At 53.2% G+C, this 19,649-nt stretch overlaps 5 protein-coding genes across 5 annotated transcripts, besides 1 other annotated feature; 4 read left to right on the top strand and 1 right to left on the bottom strand.

The window, feature by feature from the left end:
- Positions 1-102: 102 nt before the first annotated feature.
- PODANS_2_6960 (uncharacterized protein) lies at positions 103-1,668 on the top strand (the record flags this gene model as incomplete). The annotated part of the gene is made up of 2 exons (XM_001911440.1): positions 103-192; positions 259-1,668. 2 exons carry the CDS (start codon positions 103-105, stop codon positions 1,666-1,668), a joined length of 1,500 nt encoding a protein of 499 aa, XP_001911475.1.
- A 516-nt stretch (positions 1,669-2,184) lies between these two features.
- PODANS_2_6950 (uncharacterized protein) lies at positions 2,185-3,283 on the top strand (the record flags this gene model as incomplete). Its single annotated transcript, XM_001911439.1, has 2 exons — positions 2,185-2,420; positions 2,479-3,283. 2 exons carry the CDS (start codon positions 2,185-2,187, stop codon positions 3,281-3,283), a joined length of 1,041 nt encoding a protein of 346 aa, XP_001911474.1.
- A 2,088-nt stretch (positions 3,284-5,371) lies between these two features.
- On the top strand, positions 5,372-11,128 carry PODANS_2_6940 (uncharacterized protein; the record flags this gene model as incomplete). The annotated part of the gene is made up of 4 exons (XM_001911438.1): positions 5,372-5,848; positions 5,936-6,809; positions 7,089-7,180; positions 7,253-11,128. The coding sequence occupies 4 exons, from the start codon at positions 5,372-5,374 to the stop codon at positions 11,126-11,128; spliced, it is 5,319 nt and encodes a 1,772-aa protein (XP_001911473.1).
- Positions 11,129-12,010: 882 nt separating this feature from the next.
- PODANS_2_6930 (uncharacterized protein) lies at positions 12,011-14,099 on the top strand (the record flags this gene model as incomplete). Its single annotated transcript, XM_001911437.1, has 3 exons — positions 12,011-12,409; positions 12,508-12,640; positions 12,691-14,099. The coding sequence occupies 3 exons, from the start codon at positions 12,011-12,013 to the stop codon at positions 14,097-14,099; spliced, it is 1,941 nt and encodes a 646-aa protein (XP_001911472.1).
- Positions 14,100-14,317: 218 nt separating this feature from the next.
- On the bottom strand, positions 14,318-15,334 carry PODANS_2_6920 (uncharacterized protein; the record flags this gene model as incomplete). Its single annotated transcript, XM_001911436.1, has 1 exon — positions 14,318-15,334. One exon carries the CDS (start codon positions 15,332-15,334, stop codon positions 14,318-14,320), a length of 1,017 nt encoding a protein of 338 aa, XP_001911471.1.
- A 700-nt stretch (positions 15,335-16,034) lies between these two features.
- Positions 16,035-16,168: a sequence feature (rRNA 5S pseudogene).
- Positions 16,169-19,649: the final 3,481 nt, after the last annotated feature.

Raw genomic sequence — 19,649 nt, 5'->3', positions numbered from 1 at the left:
ACCAACTTCGAGCTTTGGAGCTTTCCATATTCTGCAATCCATTTTCAGTGTTGCTCTATCTGACCACATAAAACCCCAGCGAGACACATATTGACGACCAAAATGTTGTTGGAGGAGCAGAGATACATCCATGAGGACCTGGAGCGCCTCGAGCAGGGAATTGCAGATCGCATGGGCGATGAACCAAAACAGGTATGTCGGGATGGCCTCCATCCAACACCGTTGACCGCCTCACGCTTGATACTAACATCTTTATAGATCCGCGATCGCTTGAACCGTGACCATGAAGTCTCCCAATTGCTCGACCAGATCCAAAAACAGTCGGCCATCCTCCTATCCCTCTACGAAGATAAAGCCGGCGAACGATCAAAAGAAATCTTGGACATCAGCTCCGGTGATCCATTCAAAGAGTTCAACGCCCAATACAACAAGATCAAAGAGCACCACGGGAACTACCCCAGCGAGCAGGCCGAGAATTCAGAGCAATGGTACAAGCCGCGGAAGGGGCCCGATCAGCCATACATTGTGGAGAGCATGTTCTCGGGCGAGGAAGCATATGGACGATATTTCGATTTGCACACCTGCCACGAGGCGTACCTGAACTTGCCAAACGCGAAGCGCTTGGCCTATCTGCAGTACCTCGAGGTGTTTGACGACTTTCAGCCAGGGAAGGGCGGAATCAAGCGGGCAGATAAGTTGACGGACGACTACTTCAAGTACCTGGGTGACCTTGCTTCATACTTGGAGTCTTTTATGCGACGGACTCGCCCACTAGAGAACCTTGACAAGGTGTATGAGGGCTGGGAGAAGGAGTTTGAGACGGCATGGGAGAAGGACGAGGTGCCGGGGTGGCAAAAGGAAGCAGCGGCAGCCAAGAAGAACGCGATGTCGCGCAACCTTTCGACATCTGAGGCGGTGTGGTGTGAGGCCTGCGAGAAGGAGTTCAAGAATGAGAACGTCTACAAGGGGCACTTGAATGGGCGGAAACATATCAAGGCCGCCGAGATCTTGGCCAAGTGGGAGGAAACAGCTGCTGTTGGAGACAGCCATGCGCCTGTTGCGCTGGCGCATCGTCTGAGGGAACGCGCTGTTGCCGAGAGAGAGTTTAGGGTCAGGAAGCTCACTAGTGCCATGAGTACCGAAAAGGACGATACTCGTGTGAACGTGGAGCGACGGCAGGGTATGACAGAGCGCGAACGCGCCCAAGAGTTGGAGAACTTTTACAACATGTCAAACACCCCACAGAATCAAGCGCCCGAAGAGGAGGAGGATAACGACGATGACGACAAGATCTACAACCCCCTCAAACTTCCGCTGGCCTGGGACGGCAAGCCGATCCCCTTCTGGCTTTACCGTCTCCACGGCTTGGGCCAGGAATTTCCCTGCGAGATTTGTGGCAACTTCGTGTACAGAGGCCGTCGCGCGTTCGACAAGCACTTCAACGAGACGAATCACATCACGAACTTGAAGCGTCTCGGCATCACGAATACCTATCTGTTTCGAGACATCACCTCGATTGCAGAGGCCATGAGGCTCTGGGAAAAGATCCAAAGGGAGGAGAAGAAGCATCATGTGGATGACGGGTCAGTTGTGCAGATGGAGGATGCTGAGGGCAATGTCATGCCTGAGAAGGTTTACCTTGATCTTCAGAAGCAGGGTCTGTTGTAGTCGCACGGCAGAGGGGTTGGGAAAATTGTTCACCGGAGTTTTTATCGCATGCAAGGTTTCAGGATTATGTAGACTTAGCTAATACCCAGCATTTCGCAATTGCTTGATTATCTTGTACTTTGTTTTGCCTGGCGAAGGGGTCTCTCCATGTTGAAGTCTGAACAGCTCTTGGCGCTGATATTCCGGGGAATTGGACCCCTGTCAGTTTGAGACCCACTTCGGAGGGGCAAAACAGCCCTGCACGGAGCGACGTCACCCCAGGGACCGACGTCTGCCGGTGACCAAAGGTAAACAAAGGAATTCGAGATTGCGCTTCTCGGACAATTCCATCAACGACAATCTGTGATTTCTGCATCCCGCCTTATTATTATTATCCAGGGGTGGGAACTCTTAAGCCTGTTGATGAAATTTTCGCATTCCTTTCTTACGCCTGCCCGGTGAGATTGAGTTTGGCGCAAAACACATCCTTACCACCAGAATGCACTGATACCGCGCGGCATCATCAAACCATCAAAAATGACCCCCCAACCCAGACCGATCCCCGCCCTCTATTGCGTCTACATCCTCCGCTCCACCGTCCGCCACTCCTCCCTCTACATCGGCTCAACACCCAACCCACCCCGCCGCCTGAGCCAGCACAACGGGGTCGTCAAAGGCGGAGCAGTGCGCACATCACGAAACTCCCTCCGGCCGTGGGAGATGGTCGCTTTGGTCTCTGGTTTTGCCAGCTCAACTGCCGCTTTGAAGTTTGAGTAAGCTTTCCCCACGTAATCCCTTGGGTAAAGATACTGATTTTTTTTGGTATTGTAGATGGGCTCTAACAAACCCACACACATCATTGCACATACCCTCTGAATCTCGCCTTGCGTTTTCTACCCAGCGGAAGAGGAATGGGCAGCCGAAGAGACCGCCGAAGAGTTTGAGTTCGATTCTGTCAAACTTGCACTTGTTGTTGTCGGTGCCGAGTTTTGCGAGGTGGCCGTTGAGGGTGCATTTTTTTAAGAGGGATGTGCATGCTGCGTGGGGGAGGTGGTGTGGGAAGGTGGAGAGGGAGTTGAGGGGGAGTTTACCGGTTGTGACGGATTTTGGGGAGGATGAGGGGGCTGTGGTGGCGAGGGCGTCGGCTTCGGAACCGTTGGGTGTGGTAGGGGAGGGGTTGGATGGGGATGGGGGAGGGGAGGAGGTGCCGACTTGGGGGATATATGGCTTGCCGTTGGATTATGCGCCGCTTAAGGAGTATGTGGCGAAGGGGCAGGATATCTTTGAGTTTGAGAGGCAGGGGAGTTGCGTGGTGTGCAAGGAGGAGATTGACCCTGAGGAGGGGGGACTACATGCTGTTTGCTCGAATGAGGGGTGTGAAGGGGTGGGACATTTGAGGTGTTGGGGGAGGTATTTGCTCAAAAGCGAGGAGGGAGGTGGAGAGGGGGCAATATTGCCGGTGGGAGGGAGGTGTCCGAGGTGTAAGGGTGAGGTACATTGGGGGACGATGATGAAGGAGTTGACGTTGAGGGTTAGGGGGCAGAAGGAGGTGGAAAATTTGCTGAAGGTGAAGAGAAAAAGGGCACCAAGGAAAAAGACGGCGAAGACGAAGGAAACTCGTGAAGAGGATGGTTGAAGAGGTTGGAGCATACAACTATTTACATGGCTGTTGGACATGGGGATGGCGTTTGGATGAAGGCAAGGCAGCACCTGGCAATGAAATGATACCCGGATCTTGTATATATGGCTTGGATTTACACGGATGAATTCTTCAGTAGGAATTAACAGTTTGGCGTCGGATAGCAATGGGTTTGAACACGGGATGTTTTAATAAGAGGTTCATGCACTTGAGTTCACACAGAGCGGACGATTACATAAATCCAGTGGCACCTGACGGCCCCCGTCTCCCAAGCGTGTGCCACCCCCAGATGTCTTGGCACCTCTTGCTCGAACGTCAAGCCTTCGTTTATTGGCCAGCCATAGGATAGGATTGCTTTGGATCCGGCGCGATATCAGATCTCTGCCCACCTCTTCTTGTTTCTGTCCATCTTCATAAGACCGTCGCATTGCCGAGTACGGGACTGCTTCCAACAGCATGTCGACTTGCATACCCCGCCCTCTTCATCAGGGCTCGCGACCCTTCCGAGTCTAGTGTACCTGCACTGCTTTTGTGATTCTGCAGCGTTTTGCTCGTTTTTATCAGCGGTTACTAGCCCCTCCAGCTAACTGTTTTTGACTGCCAAATATTGGGGGGCATAATGTATGATTCATGTGCCCACTTCAGCCATTGAAATGCTGACCACCTACCTACCACATGCGATCATGACTGTCAGTACCGTGGTGGCACACAAACTGTGGGTTGGATGCTGGAGAGAGCTCGGATATCGCTATTTATTTCTCTGTGCCCGCTCAGACCGATATTTCAGGAGTTGCCGCCTTCCTGGTGTGGTTTTATCCCATGTTGGAGACTGGTCTGTACGACCTTACCTGACCCTACCAGATTGTGCCCGCATGCATCGCAGCCACACTGTGCCAGCTTTTCTTTGTGCGTGCCGCGCCTATCACTGCAGTTTAGGACCCCGGATTGGGATTTGTAAAGCATATCAAGCTTGGAAATATGACAGCTGATCTCTTACTTCTTGTACGAAGAGATGCGATTCAATTTTTGCAGGTCATTCAAATTGTGGCTTGTCAAAGTGGGACATGCAGCTTGGTGGGATGTTTGATCCTCCCGTTTTTTGGTGGAGCTGCAAGAGGAGACCTGAGATCATTTTGAGATTTCGATGCCTCAGCCTCAACCTCACCTGGGTGCACTGGCTGTACGGCATGAGAATTGCGCAGGGTGATGATTCTAGAAGAGCGTGCCATATGCAGATTCTTTTCTCGAGGCACGTATTCCGTAGATAGTTATGCATGGAGTCGAAGTGAGGCCCAGGATGACCAGTTGTGGGAAGGGACCCACTTGAAGGTTTGCGCCTGGGCGCCTCCCCAGCCAAAATCGTCCCGACAGCTGCCGCCCTACCTCGCCTTTTTGGAACGTCTCCCGTCCGCCGTCGTCCCCATCCATGCCCCATGTTCCCTCCACCACCCGCTTGTCCCCCGTCTCCGCCAGCTCTTTCCTTCCTCACATCACAGCCGGCTATCTTCAATATCCCTTCACCTCGTTGCCGCCTCCGCGTGTCGGCCCCAATTCCTCACCACAACCTGGAAACTCTCCGATTTTCACACGACCTCTCCTTTCTTCCCGGCGCACGCTGCTCAAGCTCCCAGCACCTGTTGCGAAATACCTTGAAACAGATCATAGCCTCCACTGCTGGGCGAGAGTCGCTGGCATGATTGCAGCTGTTGCACGCAATTTTGAACCGACAAAACAGAGCAACAGCGCGTGTAGTTCTTACCATAACTTCACTTCCGGCGCCCCATGGTACGTGAGAGAAAGTTTATATAATCAAGCTGGCCTTCAAAAGCTTCGGGCCTTCCCTGCTCAAGCCATCCTCTCTTGCCTTGCAAGTCGGCGCGTGATAGTTTAACCTTTCGTCGCAACTCTCCAGATCCACGCCATACGATGCGTCGAAGCTACCACTCTGTTTGACTCACCAGTTCTAATACACAATCCCACCACGATTAAATATACTTTCACATCCTTTCGCTCGATACAGCCCTCCGGCCTCGTTGGCATTTACACGCTCCACGACGGCGAATATCGAAGCAACCCACAGCGAGCATGGTATCGGTCCCCTCCGCCAGCGTGTCGAACGGATCCATCACCACGATCAGCACCAATGCACATGCCAAAGATTCTCCCGCCATGACCACGCCTTCAGCTTCCATCGCAAACGGGGCCAAGTCAAAAGCGGCGCAGGTCAACGGGAATGGCTATCACCCGCCAAAACCTCAAGTGCCGCTGAGCTCCATGAAGAGCGCGCCTCTCGACCTGTCGTCAGTTGAGCGCCGCGGGCAACCTACCATGTGCAAGGAGCCCCTCAAGAAGAAGAACAGGCCACACGGGCTGCAGGAAGCGCCGACGTACCAGCCAACGGAGGAGGAATGGAAAGAACCTTTCGAGTACATCAGGAAAATCTCAAAAGAGGCGAGAGAATACGGTCTCTGCAAAATCATTCCACCAGACTCTTGGAACCCCGAATTCGCCATCAATACAGAGGTGGGTGACCTTGTGAAGCGGTATCGCGATTTTTTGCTGGTTCGTCCCAGTTTTAGATCCTGCCTGCCACAACTTCGCCAGATAGCTTTTCCTCTGTAAACCCGCTAACACGACTGCCTCACTCAGAAATTTCATTTTCGAACGCGGAAACAGGAGCTCAATTCTGTTGAAGGCAGTAAGGCTCCCCATCTCAAGCTAAATCCCCCTTCTTCATTGGAGCGTCATACTGAGGGTGACTCGTCAGGCACCCGTGCGAATCTCACCTACCTGGACGCGCTCCAGAAATTCCACAAACAACAAGGTAACACGAACTTGACGAGATGGCCGTACGTCGACAAGAAACCACTGGACCTGTACCGGCTCAAAAAAGCCGTCGAGGCCCGCGGTGGGTTCGAGAAGGTGTGCAAGCTGAAGAAGTGGGCAGAGATTGGTCGTGACCTGGGGTACAGTGGCAAAATAATGTCGTCTCTGTCCACCTCACTCAAGAACTCGTATCAGAAGTGGCTCTGCCCCTATGAGGAATACTTACGGACCGCCAAACCTGGCGTCTACCAGCAGCTAGAGCTGGAGTATGGCGGCCCTCTAACTCCCAGCCCAGCCCAGAGCCCGATGAAGCGGTCAAATGTCAACACGCCCTTAAGTCTCCGTGCCGAGTCGCCGGCCAGACATGCGACAGACGCGCTACAGGCGACCATGAACGGCCACAAGGAGACTGACCAAGACGTCCAAATGTCCGACACGCCCGCAGCTAGCACACCACAGGTCTCATCAGGCTTCACGGCGACCAACTCGGGAGGCTTCACTGCCATCAATTCCGGCTTTACGAGTATCAACCGACCCCAAAACGTGGCTTCGGAGAACAAGAGTCTCTCCACACCAAAACAGTACAGCACGCCGCTCGCGTCCTCAAAAAACACACCAGAATACCGACCTTCATCCCTTGGCCCTGCCGGACTCAAGCGACAACTTAGTTGCGACGATGTGGAGAAGGACTCGCCCTGTGACAAGGACGATGTTGATGGCAGCCGAAGAAGCAGCAAACGGCTGAAGAAGGGTAAGTCATCTTTGATATTCAGCCTCACCCTTTTGCTTTTGAACAACCCCGACAACTTTGACGCTGGCCGCTCGCCAGACATGGTCGCTTGAAGGCAGTCGAGGGGTTACCCAGCCCACCTGCAGTCGTCCGCCATCGTACCTCATTCGCTCCGTTCTTTTCTCGCCGCCCCACTCGGAAGCTGTTCGCGGTGACTGGTCCGTGCTAACCTCGAATGACTCGCAGGTAATGTTCCCACTGTAGCGGGTTCGCACATGTCACTCTTTCGTCCATCGGCTCCTAGGATACCCCGAGATGAGGCTCTGGGCTCGGGTGAGGTATGTCAAGCACCGCGTACCCCCTTGTTTCGATGTCGACACAAGGCACTGACTCCCTCTTAGCGATGCGAGACCTGCGGCAAAGGTCACGAGACTGACGGCTTCCTGCTCGTTTGCGAGTCCTGCGAGCATGCTTACCATGGCGCTTGCCTTGACCCGCCAGTTAAAGTCAAGCCGGAGACAGAATGGAACTGCCCCCGCTGTCTTGTTGGCGACGGCCAGTTTGGCTTCGAGGAAGGTGGACTGTACTCGCTAAAACAGTTCCAAGAGAAGGCGGCCAACTTTAAGCAAGGTTACTTCGAGAAGAAGATGCCCTTTGACCCTGTCCTCAACTGCCATCGACCAGTTACCGAAGACGACGTCGAACAGGAGTTCTGGCGCCTAGTTGCCGACTTGGAGGAGACGGTGGAAGTCGAATATGGTGCTGATATCCATTGCACAACCCACGGCTCTGGATTTCCGACCATCGAGAAGAACCCCACCGACCCCTATTCAACCGATCCCTGGAACCTGAACCTTTTACCCCTGCATCCAGAAAGTCTCTTCCGCCATATCAAGTCTGACATCTCCGGCATGACAGTTCCGTGGGTTTACGTCGGCATGATTTTCTCCACTTTCTGTTGGCATAACGAAGACCATTACGCGTATTCGGCCAACTATCAGCACTTCGGAGCCACCAAGACTTGGTACGGGATCCCCGGAGATGATGCCGAGAAGTTTGAGAATGCAATGAGGGAGGCCGTCCCGGAGCTTTTCGAGACGCAGCCAGACCTTCTGTTCCAGCTTGTTACTCTTTTGACCCCGGATCAGCTGAAGAAGGCCGGTGTTCGAGTCTATGCGCTTGATCAACGCGCAGGACAGCTCGTCATCACCTTCCCGCAAGCCTACCACGCCGGCTTCAACCATGGGTTCAACTTCAATGAGGCCGTGAACTTTGCTCCCAGCGACTGGGAGCCCTATGGGCTAGCAGGTGTCGAAAGGTTGCAGGCCTTCCGTCGGCAACCGTGTTTCTCGCATGATGAGCTCCTGTGGACCGCGGCGGAAGGTATCACCAACGGGGGACTGACGATCCAGACCGCCAAGTGGCTGGCTCCTGCGTTGGCTAGAATACACGAACGGGAACTCGACCAAAGACAGGTATTCACAGGCAAGCACGAGTTCATCGCCAAACGGCTCGAATCAAAGCACCCGGTTGAGCATCATCGCTGTGTCTTCAACGGAGAGAACGACCCTGAATGCCCGCTAGTCTTCAAGATCGAGGACGTTGATGTTCCCGAGGAAGAGTCCTCGTGCTTTTATTGCAAGGCTTTCACGTACTTGTCGAGATTTGTTTGCCAGAAAACCGGCAAGGTTTTGTGTCTCCTGCATGCTGGCAGCCACCCATGTTGCGATTACAGCGACTCCGAGCGCTACCTCGGCAAGGACCACGTCTTGTACTACCGCAAGACGGACGAACTCATGGCCGCGACGTACAAGAAGGTGGCCGACCGCGCCAATGTCCCAGAGGCATGGGAGGAGAAGTACGAGAAACTCCTGGACGAGGAAGCCAAACCTTCTTTGAAGTCTCTGCGGGCTGTGCTCAGCGAAGGTGAGAAGATCCCATACGAACTGCCTTCACTCCCAACCCTCCGAGCCTTTGTTGAGCGGTGCAATACTTGGGTTGAGGAGGCAACCAACTACACAGTTCGGAAGCAACAGAACCGGCGCAAGAATGAGAAGGCCTGGCAAATCGGGACAAGGAAGTCAATCGGCAGTTCTTACCAGGACTCGAAAGAGCGAGAGATGCGCAATGTCGCCAACATCTACCGTCTCCTAGACGAAGCTGAAAGGATTGGCTTCGACTGTCCGGAGATACTCCAATTGCAAGAACGCGCTGATGCGATCAAGACTTTCCAGCATGACGCGGTCCGTCTCCTCGAGTTTACCACGGACCATGATATTGAGCGGGTCGAGAAACTTCTTGAAGAGGGGCAGAGCTTCAACGTGGACATTCCCGAGGTGGAGAAGCTGTCGCGTCTTTTGGAGCGAGAGCAATGGAATGCCAGAGCCCGGGATAGCATTGGAACCAGCATGACACTGAACGATGTTCGTCTTCTTCTTGAGGAAGGTCAACGCCTTGAAATCCCGCCATATAACGACCAACTGAACCACTTTTCGGAGAAGCTTGCCGCCGGTCACCTGTGGGAGAAGACGGCACAGGACCTCATCAACGCCGAGGTGGTTCACTATCCCCAACTGCAAGCCCTTGCGGATCAAGTCCGTGAAAACGCCTTGCCCGTCACACCGGAGACCCTGGCTGCCGTGGAACAGAAGCTTCACAAGCAGCGCGAGGCTGCAAGACAGATAGAGGATCTGAACAGGCGCCTCAACAGCTCCGACTATCGACAACGGCCAAAGTATGGCGAGATGGCTGACGTGATGAAGAAGATAGAGGAACTTCAAGCCAAGCCATCTGGCATCCATGAGCTCGAGAAGGAACAGAAGCGGCACGAGGACTGGATGAGAAAAGGCAAGAAGCTGTTTGGGAAGACTAACGCTCCTTTGCACATTCTCAAGTCGCACATGGAGTACGTTCTTGACCGTAACGTGGACTGTTTCGACTTTGTTCACGACAAGCCCCGTGTCCCCGCTGAGCCCCAATCGAGAGAGCCAAGTCCGTCAGAAAGGGAGAAGACAAATCGGTGGGACGATCCCAAATTCCGGGAGGTCTTTTGCATCTGCCGCCGTACCGAGGCTGGCATGATGATTGAATGCGAGCTCTGCCATGAATGGTATCACGGCAAGTGTCTCAAGATCGCGCGTGGCAAGGTCAAGGAAGATGACAAGTACACTTGTCCAATTTGCGACTGGCGTGTCAAGATTCCACGCGATGCCGCTCGTCCCAAACTTGAAGATTTGGTTCAGTGGTATGAGGAGATTATTAGCCTCCCATTCCGGCCAGATGAGGAAGAGGTCTTGAAGAAGATCATCGACAACGCCCAGAACTTCCGCAACCACATCGCTGGCTTTTGCAGCCCCGTGGTCTCGACAGCGTCCGAGGCAGAGACACAGCGCTTTTACCTACGCAAGATTGAGGGTGCCGAGATCCTCCTGGCGTACGAGACCAACTTCTTCCGACAAGAACTTCACAAGTGGTGCCCTGTTGCCCCAGAGCCTCCCCCGGTACTTGAGTCTTCTAAGAGCACACGCAAGCCCAGGCCAACCAAACTGATGAAGCTTCTCCTTCAATACGGAGTGGATGATGCAGACGATTTACCCGAGAGCGTGAAAGGCAAGGCCAACAGCCTCAAGCGCAAGGCCCAGAATGCCGAAGCTGCTGCGGCTGCTGCCGCCGGCGGAGGTGCTTTGGCCGCAAGTCCCAGTCACAGAGCGCCTGGCCACCCATTCTATTCTCGCAACTCGTCCGCTCAACCGTCAACCCCTGGTCTCTCGATGCCGCCCAACCACCATCCTTCATCATCCCACAGCGCCGGCCTGGACTCGTCCTCTCACCCGAATCACTCTTCCTACTTTCTCCCAACAGGGCCCCACCTCCTGTTGAGTGACAGCTCCACGCAGCACTTTGAGCAGCGTCTGATCGAGGGCAAGGTCGATGACCGGGAACTGAACGAGCATCTCTCCACCGATGAGGGGAGAACGAGGATTATGGAGATCTTGTCTCGGACAGAGACCGGCAAGCAACGTGCCAAGGACCTGTTTGGTCCCAAAATCTGGGATCCTACGGCTGCTGCCAACGCTGGCTCGTCAGGTCCTCGGGATAACGATCCCCTTGGCATCGGCATGGGAGGAGACGGCGATGGAGACGACAGCATGTTTGTTGATCTGGTCAATGAGGATGACGACGAGGATAAGAAAGCCGCCGTCGATCATGCCCACCATGATGCGGATATTCACATGGAGGACGACCATGGAGGCGAGGCTGCTTCACTCATAGAACTGGGGCAGTAGTGATCACCTAGTTCGGTGACGAGATTCGTCTTGCTTCTATTTTCCTGCTTTCTTTGGCCAGCGGAGAATCATGTACACACCAAAAAGGCTGTAGGAGTTTACTTTTTGGGCGGTGCGTTGGTGACCTTAGCGGAGCGGACTCAAATGGTGGCGTTGGTGGTGGTAGTATTATTATATCTTGTCTTGTCCTTTTTACATTGTTCCCATCGGCTTTTATCTTGCTTTCGACTTGTTCTGCTCGGCTTGGAGCAAGCCTATTTTGCTTTTGCGGTTGATTTTTATGTACATATGTACTTGTACAACATTACATGACTACCCTGGAGTGGGAAAAGGTGGGTGGCTTATACGTATGGAGGGAGCTAGATCTGGGCTTTAGCTATGGTAGTGGTAAGGGGAGTTGTTGGGATGCGGGCGATGTGGTATACATAGATGATGGGGCGATGGGTAATGGGATCTTTAATTCATGTTGCTGTTGCGATTGCAGTGGTTTCCGTGTTTTCCTGGTCGACTTGATTGGTCACCCCTGGGAGATGGGCCATGTTCAACAAACCAGTAGATATTAAACTCGACACCTTCGCAGAGCCTCCTTTGGGCCCCCAAACCCAACGTAGGTTTCCAGATACGGCCTGTACGTCGGAATAAATTGCTAATACAATTGGCAGATAATTCTCGTGCATTATGCTTTGCCACCAGCCACCAGCCTGTGAGACAAGCTGGGGGGCGCCTACAGAGCCTCGTATCCCCCCCCTTTCTCCCGTGCAAAAAAAACTGTAATAAGTAAAGTCCATCAACGCCCCAAACCCCCAAAAAACTCAGACTTTTGTACAGCCTACTTCATTCACTAGCTGGAACCAAGAGCACAGAAACAAAAAGAAGACCCAAATGGATCCGCGGAAATACGGCCCTTTGCACACGATTGAGGAGACAAACCCAGAAAGTCGCCGCAATCGCCACGACATGTACCACCACCACAGCATCAAGAAATCGATATGGGCAAAGCTCTCTCAGACGTGGATCTTCGAGTTCCTCGGGTTCCTGGCCTCTCTCTTATGTATAGGGGCCACTGCCACCCTTCTACGTTGGTACGATAACCAGCTGGCGCCCGACTGGCCGGTCACGCTCAACTTCGTGCTATCCCTCCTCGGAAATGTGGGTTTTGCTGGAACCATCTTCGGCGTCCAGGCGACCATTGCACAGCTCAAGTGGATATGGTTTGCGAAGCGACCGCGGCCTTTGGCAGATCTCGTCGGTTTCCAGAAGGCGAGAGGAGGTGTGATAGGGGTTGCCCAACTTCTCTGGACTGCGGGCGCTGAGTAGGTTACCCCTTTGATGAGAACAAGCTCAACACCCTGCCACTGATACCCAGATGCTGATATCAGCGGAAAAGATTCGTCGTTATCACTGCGTCGCTAGCTCTCTTGTTCGGAATGTTCTGGGGTCCTTTCACACAGAATCTCGTTCGGTATGAGGCGGGCGATATCGCGGCGGACGGCGCGGTCGCCCTGCTCAGTCGTAGCATCGTCTATGACGCCCACGGCCTGCGCCGCGACTATTCAAGTAAGTTCTCGCCGGAGGCACATCGTGGGTACAAGCAAAAGATACGGTGCTAATACCAGAGACAACATTTTCAGCAAACTACCCCGACCCAGCTCTGGAACTTAACATCATGCTGGCGCTGACCTCAGGTCTGACCCAAGACACAAACTCGCCTCAATTCCTTTGCAGCACAGGCAATTGCACTTGGCCCCCGACAGCTACGCTGGGCTTCTGTTCACGGTGTACCGATATCACGTCGAAGATCAATCTGACGTGCAAAGACGCCGGTGGAGGACAAGGCATCCCGAAGGGGGTATACTGTAGCGCCAAGTTATTTGATGGCTCAGCCACTCTACGTCAAGTTGGCAACCTCACGACCTTCGAAGACTTTATGAACATCACCTTCGTTGGCGGCAAAGATGGGCTGAGGTACCATGCTATCCGATTACTCCCTCCATACGTCCTCAGCAGTGCCTACAGGCCTTCTCTCGACTTCTCGAACTTCAGTGCCACCGAGTGCTCGCTGCAACAGTGTGTGTTGAGCTTCGAGACGTCTGTCCAAAACGGTGTCTATAAGGAGACCTTGCTAGACACATTCACGGAGCCACCCCCCAATGGCACAGACTGGTTAGCCCACCAGCTGCGGCCGCCATGGGGTCTCGAGCGCGGCATTGATCCCGCTGCTAACCTATCTTTCGGCTTGAGTGAGTCCTTACAGCGAGACTGGGCATGGCCTGATCCCCAGTTTCTGGTGACCGACGTCGTTCCCGGCTCTGCTGCAACCAGCGACGGCCACACAGCCATTGAATTCTGTTCTGGATTCGCGAACGGCTCCTGTAAGCAGTCCAAGATGATGAATTATATATTCAACGCGAATTATACCGCCAACGAATGCGGCAGCGTCAACGCCGATACCTTTTCCTGCGTTATGGACGGGATTGCCGCTGCCATGACGAAAACCATACGCAACTCGGGTGTTGTTGCCAACGGCACAGAAATTGGAGAAGCCTTTTTGGTCAAGGGCCAAGCAAGTACCGTCGCTACTTTTGTTAGAGTCCGATGGTATTGGATTGCTCTCCCTGCCGCAGTCTGGACCCTTGGCTTTGTGGCGTGGGTTGTGGCGGTCATACGGACGAAGCGTCTACAACTGCCGACTTGGCGAGAGGACCTACTGCCGCTTTTGTTTCTATATGACAGATACGCTCAAGATTACCATCATTCTTCTGTTCAAGGCGGTAGGAACGGGGGAGGCTACCGGGACTCGGTGTCAAGCGGTGCAATCAGCGCGCGAGAGCAGGATGAGTTCTTCAGAGCTGACGAATACTCGAGTTGGTCCTACGAGACCGTGGCAGAGAACTTTACTGTTCAACTCCGGAAGCCCTCGCTGGAATGTGACGTTGATGAGGCGGCTTCAATGCGGTTGATCCAGGTGTGAGAGCAGACCCCCTCCTCCTTTGCATCGGTCTCGCTCCCTCCGCCTCGCTCCCTCTCCTCCCTCAACGAGAAGAACCAAGCAAAACTGGTCGAGGTCATGAATTTTAGTTGACTACCTGTGCTATGAAACGACCAAACGAGAGCAATAAGAAGAGTCAAGATAATATCAACAACAATAATCACCAACTAGCCACCACTGTGTCCGTTCGTTGTCACACATCACTTGAGAATCCCACTCATATTCAACCCAACAGCAGCCAAACTCCCATCAATAACCCGATGTCCCACCGCCGAATAACCCGGCACCAGCAGCTCCCCAAACGGCTGCATCCAAGTATCTACCGCCATAGAAGTTAGCACGTTGTCCCACCCACTTACCGAAAAACAACAAGAAGGGAAGGCAAACTCACTATAAGTGCTCTCCGGCTTGTATTTACAATACCAAGCCACAAAAGCAAACACATTCCCCCTCCCGCCCTCCTCCAACGTCGGCCTGGGAAACTCCTGCAACACCCTCTCCCTCTCCTCAGCCGTCACCCCCTTCCTCTCTCCCCCGGGCCTCTCCCACGAGAATTCCAGTTCATTACCCCAATATATCGCAAAAACATCCGCCTCTTTATACAACGCCAACCCGGGCTCGGCATGCAACGCAATCCCATCCCACACCCTCTGAACCCGCCACCCCGGCCATTTTTTCCCGTCGGGGTGTGAACGGATGAAATCTGCTGCTGCAATGGCAGAATCAACTTCGAAGCGCCGGTTGGGGGTGACGAAGGGGGCGGAGAGGGAGTGGTTGGTTGCCAGGTCGTGGAGGATCAGGCCGAGGGCGTGGACTTCGAGGTCGATTTTGGAGGCGAGGGCGGGGTCGTGGGAGAGGTGGAGGAGACCGAGGAGCCAGGAGCGCATGATGTGGTTGTAGGTTGAGTCGGAGCAGTAGCGTCGGGCGTAGGCTTGGGCGTCGCGGACGATGGGGGTGTCGATCATGGTTATGCCGGCTAGGGTGCGGTTGGGATAGGGGGGGCGTGGTGTTGTTGCGGTCGTGGAGATAGGGAAGGAAAGGAGCAGAAGAAAGGAGGAGGAGATGAGATTCTGGATGTGCATCGTGATGGGTGTTTTCAGGTGTGGACTTTTCGATTGAGTTGGGGAAGAAAGTGTCTTGGTTGGATGCTGGAGACATGATCTTCCAGAATATCTTGCACGGAATTTCCTGGAGTATTTATCTTTGTAAATCGTCATGATGATGATGAGCGTGTATCAGATTGAGCATAGAAAACTACAGTTACACAAAAAGCAGGTATAGAAAAGATGTAGTCGCACAAAAGCAAGTATGAGCAAGTTTGAGAGCTAAAGAGTGAGGCTCGCATCATAAAGCTGCGGGCGTGGAGGGAGTGCGAGAAGATAAGTTCCGAGAGGGCTACGGAGCTTACTTGGACGTCGAGCGCTGCGTCCAATGATGAGGAAACAACCAGATCTCACATTTATGTTTACAAGGACAGAATCCTATCCTCAGAAGGCATCAGGCCAGACCGGACGTCTGTGGCCCGAGGTGAATCGGATTTCAGTATATCTGTGATACAATCGAACTCTTCATCTGAGGTCATTTTGAGTGCTTTGACAACCAGGTCTTGATAACATTATTGGCGATGACATGTGGGAAAATGTGGAGAGCAAGTTGTCAAGGTTGGTATCGTGGGACAAGATCGATGTCTTCCCACCAACGAAGCCCCTGAAGCTCTCCATCAATCGAACTATCCTCTCATACCGGAGGCTATAGATGCCCAAAAGGCAAAGTAGTGCAGGAAAGGCATTTCGTATCGGCACCTTCAAGCCACACCGAACCCATGGCTTCATGAAAGAGACAACAACACTGTCTTTCTACTTCTCAATCCCTAGAAAGATCCCAAATCTTGTTGATAAAAGCACATACAACCATAAGCAGTAGAAAACTCGGGATCCCGTCCGCTCTCCCCTAGATAAGCTACTGACTGCCAGACTAGTACTCAGGTGGGTGACCACTGGGGAATCCCTGGTGTTGTATGTTTTGTTGTTCTCTACACATCCCACAACTTTATGTGAGTTGGATGGTTCCTGTCAGAGGCATGCTATGGGGTGCTGCAGCACGCATGAGTTCATTCAACAATACTGAGCTCAACGCGGATTTGAAAATACATTTTGGGGACATCAACAAGTCCTTGCCTTTTGACTTCACAATAGGAAAGAGCTGCAAGCATTTCTTTTAGCTCAACTCTCTAGCTCAACGTGGAAGTGGTACATCCACTGAGCCTCCGTATGTCACAGCATAAGCAACACTGACAGGCAGTGAAAAGGCAACTACAGCCTTCTGGATTGTGATGATCACAAAGCCCGGGTAAAGAAGCAGTACGATTGTCCATCATCTCAGATCTGCTGGATCTTGATAAGGGATGCCGACCTTCCTGCTTCTGGCCCGCTGACTATTGAAAAAGGGAGAAAAAAAGAAAGGTTGATGTTGTCCTTATTTTGTGTGATCTCGATGAAAGGAAATGAGCATCTAGAAATGTGGGGAACTACTCCTCATGAAGGTAAGCCTGAAGAATCTTGTCAAGGGCGATATCGTCGGAGAGACTTGATGCCTTCTTCTGTTCCAACAAATCGGCGTAGGGATTGAGACAATCAACGAAGTCCGTGAACCTCTCATCAACCAATCGAGCTCTACCCTCAGACCGGAGGCTATGGAGGCTATGGATGCCCAACAGGGAAGCGAGAGCGAAAACCCAAACTGATAATCTAGGTGGAGCAGCTGAGCCCTGCGTCATCAAACTAATAACAATGATGCCATTGGGTACCGGGGTGAGATAAAAACGTGGTGCCTCGTCAAGTGCCGACAAGGGAAAAAAGAGGTTTCAGGGGGCAGTGAAGCCATTTGAACACAAACACTTGTTTGAACCTTCCTTTTTTTGGGCAAAAACGGGCAAGCAAAGATGCCCTATCAAGGACACCAGTGTTGACATACGGCGCTAGAAAAAGCCCATTTGTTCGCGGACCGATTAGAAAGGACATCGTCGTTCGGGATTTCATAAAAAGAGGACCGTCAAAGGAAGGGGAGGCATCCACCACGACATCCACTGTCTAATGATTCCTCACAGCCTGCCGGAACGGTGCCGGGGCCCCGGCGACGGCGTGGGTCGGAACCACGTGTGGGAGATGCCGAGAGCCACGAGGCTTTGCACATCTTCGATGTGGAACCCAATCTCCGCACCAGGCACGCGCCAACGCCGGGAGCCTCGAGCGATATTTTGCACCTCGTGGCATTGGCGGGGATCTTGGAGGCCCGACAGTGTGTTAGCGAGGACCCGACAAACACTGGGCTGGCTTGGCGAGAGGCCTGTAATGGAAAATCTGAGTGGTCTAAAGAATTTTTGGTAGCTGGTCCTTGAGAAGAAGTGGAGGGGAGGATTGTGACTGTGACGGTGATGAGGTGGACGATGTGTCCGTTCCATCGAGAGGAGATTGGCAAGGAGTTATCCTAGCCGAGGCCGCTGGTGTGATGAGACCACGAGAGCGTCTGAGTTGGGCAGTTGACATGATATCGATCTGTCGAAATCTAGAGGACGGTTGAGGGTGAGAGACACAATTTGTGTATATCGATGAGACTGAGACACTGGTTCCAAGGAAGTAACTGGCCATCAGTAGCAGTGGCAGTTGAGGTTGGTAATAGTAATCGGGTCCTGTGAGACCCTCGGCAGTCTGCTCGTGACTGTACGCTTTTCTTGACAACCGAGGAACAAGAATGGCCCATTCCAATTTCTTTGGCCCCTCTTGGCTGGTCAACGAAGTCTTCCTTGATTGTTCTTCAGTGGTTCTTGTGCGTCTAAGCTAAAAGGCCCAGGGCCAACGACAAGGAGCAACCAGACTGATGGGTCTGTTCTATTGTTCTCTTCGTTCGCCCGCTTGGTTGTGATTTTGGAGTTATGACAGAACTAGGTGATAGACGGCGCCAGCGGATGCTTTGTATTGAGTCGCCCCGGACTTGGTATTGCTTATTAGTTATCTCGTACGGTGGTTGGCTGCGGACGGTATATGTATGTTGATGGAGCTGCCAGTTGACTGGAGGGTGAGGGTGAGGGTGGGGGATCTGCTTCTGGTCCAGCTCGAGAGCTGCGAAGCTGCAGCTCATGCGACTTTCATGAAGCAGTGAAACCAGCAGGAGTCTAAGCCGGGGTTAGAAGTGATGTGCATGCATAGGTTTCGTCCATCAAGTACAATTGAGAGCTATCTCGATCCACGAAAAGAACCAAGACATGCTTGACGGGATTTCTCTCCGTCACGTCCGAACTGGCCAAATGAGATGTGGCTCAATATTGTCAATATTGTCCCGTTTCAGGAATTGGAACCTGTGCCTCTCTGCCAGTTCTTGTTATCTTGCAGGCAATCCGTTGGGAGATGCAGCCAAAGCGGGAAGCTGACCGTTGACATGGTGACATTTGTCGGCGGGTTGACGCTGTGCTCGTCCGGGAGACCCTCGTCGCCGGTACCTTGCATTGGCAGCAGGGGGTCTGATCTTCCAGGGCCCCGCAGGTGGCAGCGCCATTTTTCGGAGAGCCCAACAGGAAGACGTCCCGGGGATGGTGAGTGGGTGGGACAGGGGGATCGCCAAATTGACCAGCGCCGTGGATGCGGCGGTGGGGGCACAAGCTGGTCTCGAACACGGTGAAATCATTCGCGCCGTCGCTAATCGCCAGCTAACGAAAGCTAGCGGCAGCACGGGTCGGGTAGCCATGGCGAGATGGCTGCTGGTGGTGGTAGTGATGGAGGGCTCGGACGAGGTGACAACCTGCAGGAACAGCATGAGGCTTGTTGAGAGACATGATGCTGCTGTCACTTGCTGCAGAATGTGCCTTTAAAGACCCGTCCCCTTGGGGCGAGCAGAACGCTCTGGTATTGCTGTTTTTCGCTGGTAAAAAAAAAAAAAAAAGAAAAAAAAAAAAAGGGTCGACTTGTCCCAAGCTCCCCTGACTCGGCACCCTTGTCTCGTCAATTGCACGTCCCGGCAGCTGTTTTTTTCGATCAGCTCATCGCTCGTTCGATTGATGAAAAGTTCTTCTGCAGCATAGGCACCTTCTTTTGGCTGGGATTATTTGCAGCGAAATCCACATCTTTGGAGCCAGCAATTGTCGGCTGAGGTATCGGGTGCAGCAATACCCGGAAGCCAGGACCAAGAGGAATAAAAGTTCAGAATCACACTCTGGGCGGGTTCGGTACGGGTGATTTTCCCTTTCCTCCGTTGTTGGTTTTGAAGATTCCCCCTCCAATTTCCCGCGCAGTTGATGGTTTTTTGATGGATGCAAACCCCTCACTCGCTATCGGCAACCCCACAAAATGGCTGCAGCATGGCGGGACGGGTCTCACACGGAGCCCACCGCACGGGCTCTGGCGCTACAGACGGCGGTCTCCCAGTCCCCTCGCAGGCTCTGAGCAACGGCCATCCATCACATGTTGGGGGGCAGCTCTGGGATGGGAAGGGTCCTGGCCGCAATGCCATGAAAGTGCCTAGAATTTACTGACCCTAGCT

The sequence above is a fragment of the Podospora anserina genome, chromosome 2, assembly GCF_000226545.1.
Source record: "Podospora anserina S mat+ genomic DNA chromosome 2, supercontig 2".
Taxonomy (NCBI): Eukaryota; Fungi; Ascomycota; class Sordariomycetes; order Sordariales; family Podosporaceae; genus Podospora; species Podospora anserina.
Note: the sequence above shows the minus strand (reverse complement) of the source record. Positions and strands in the feature narration are given on the sequence as shown.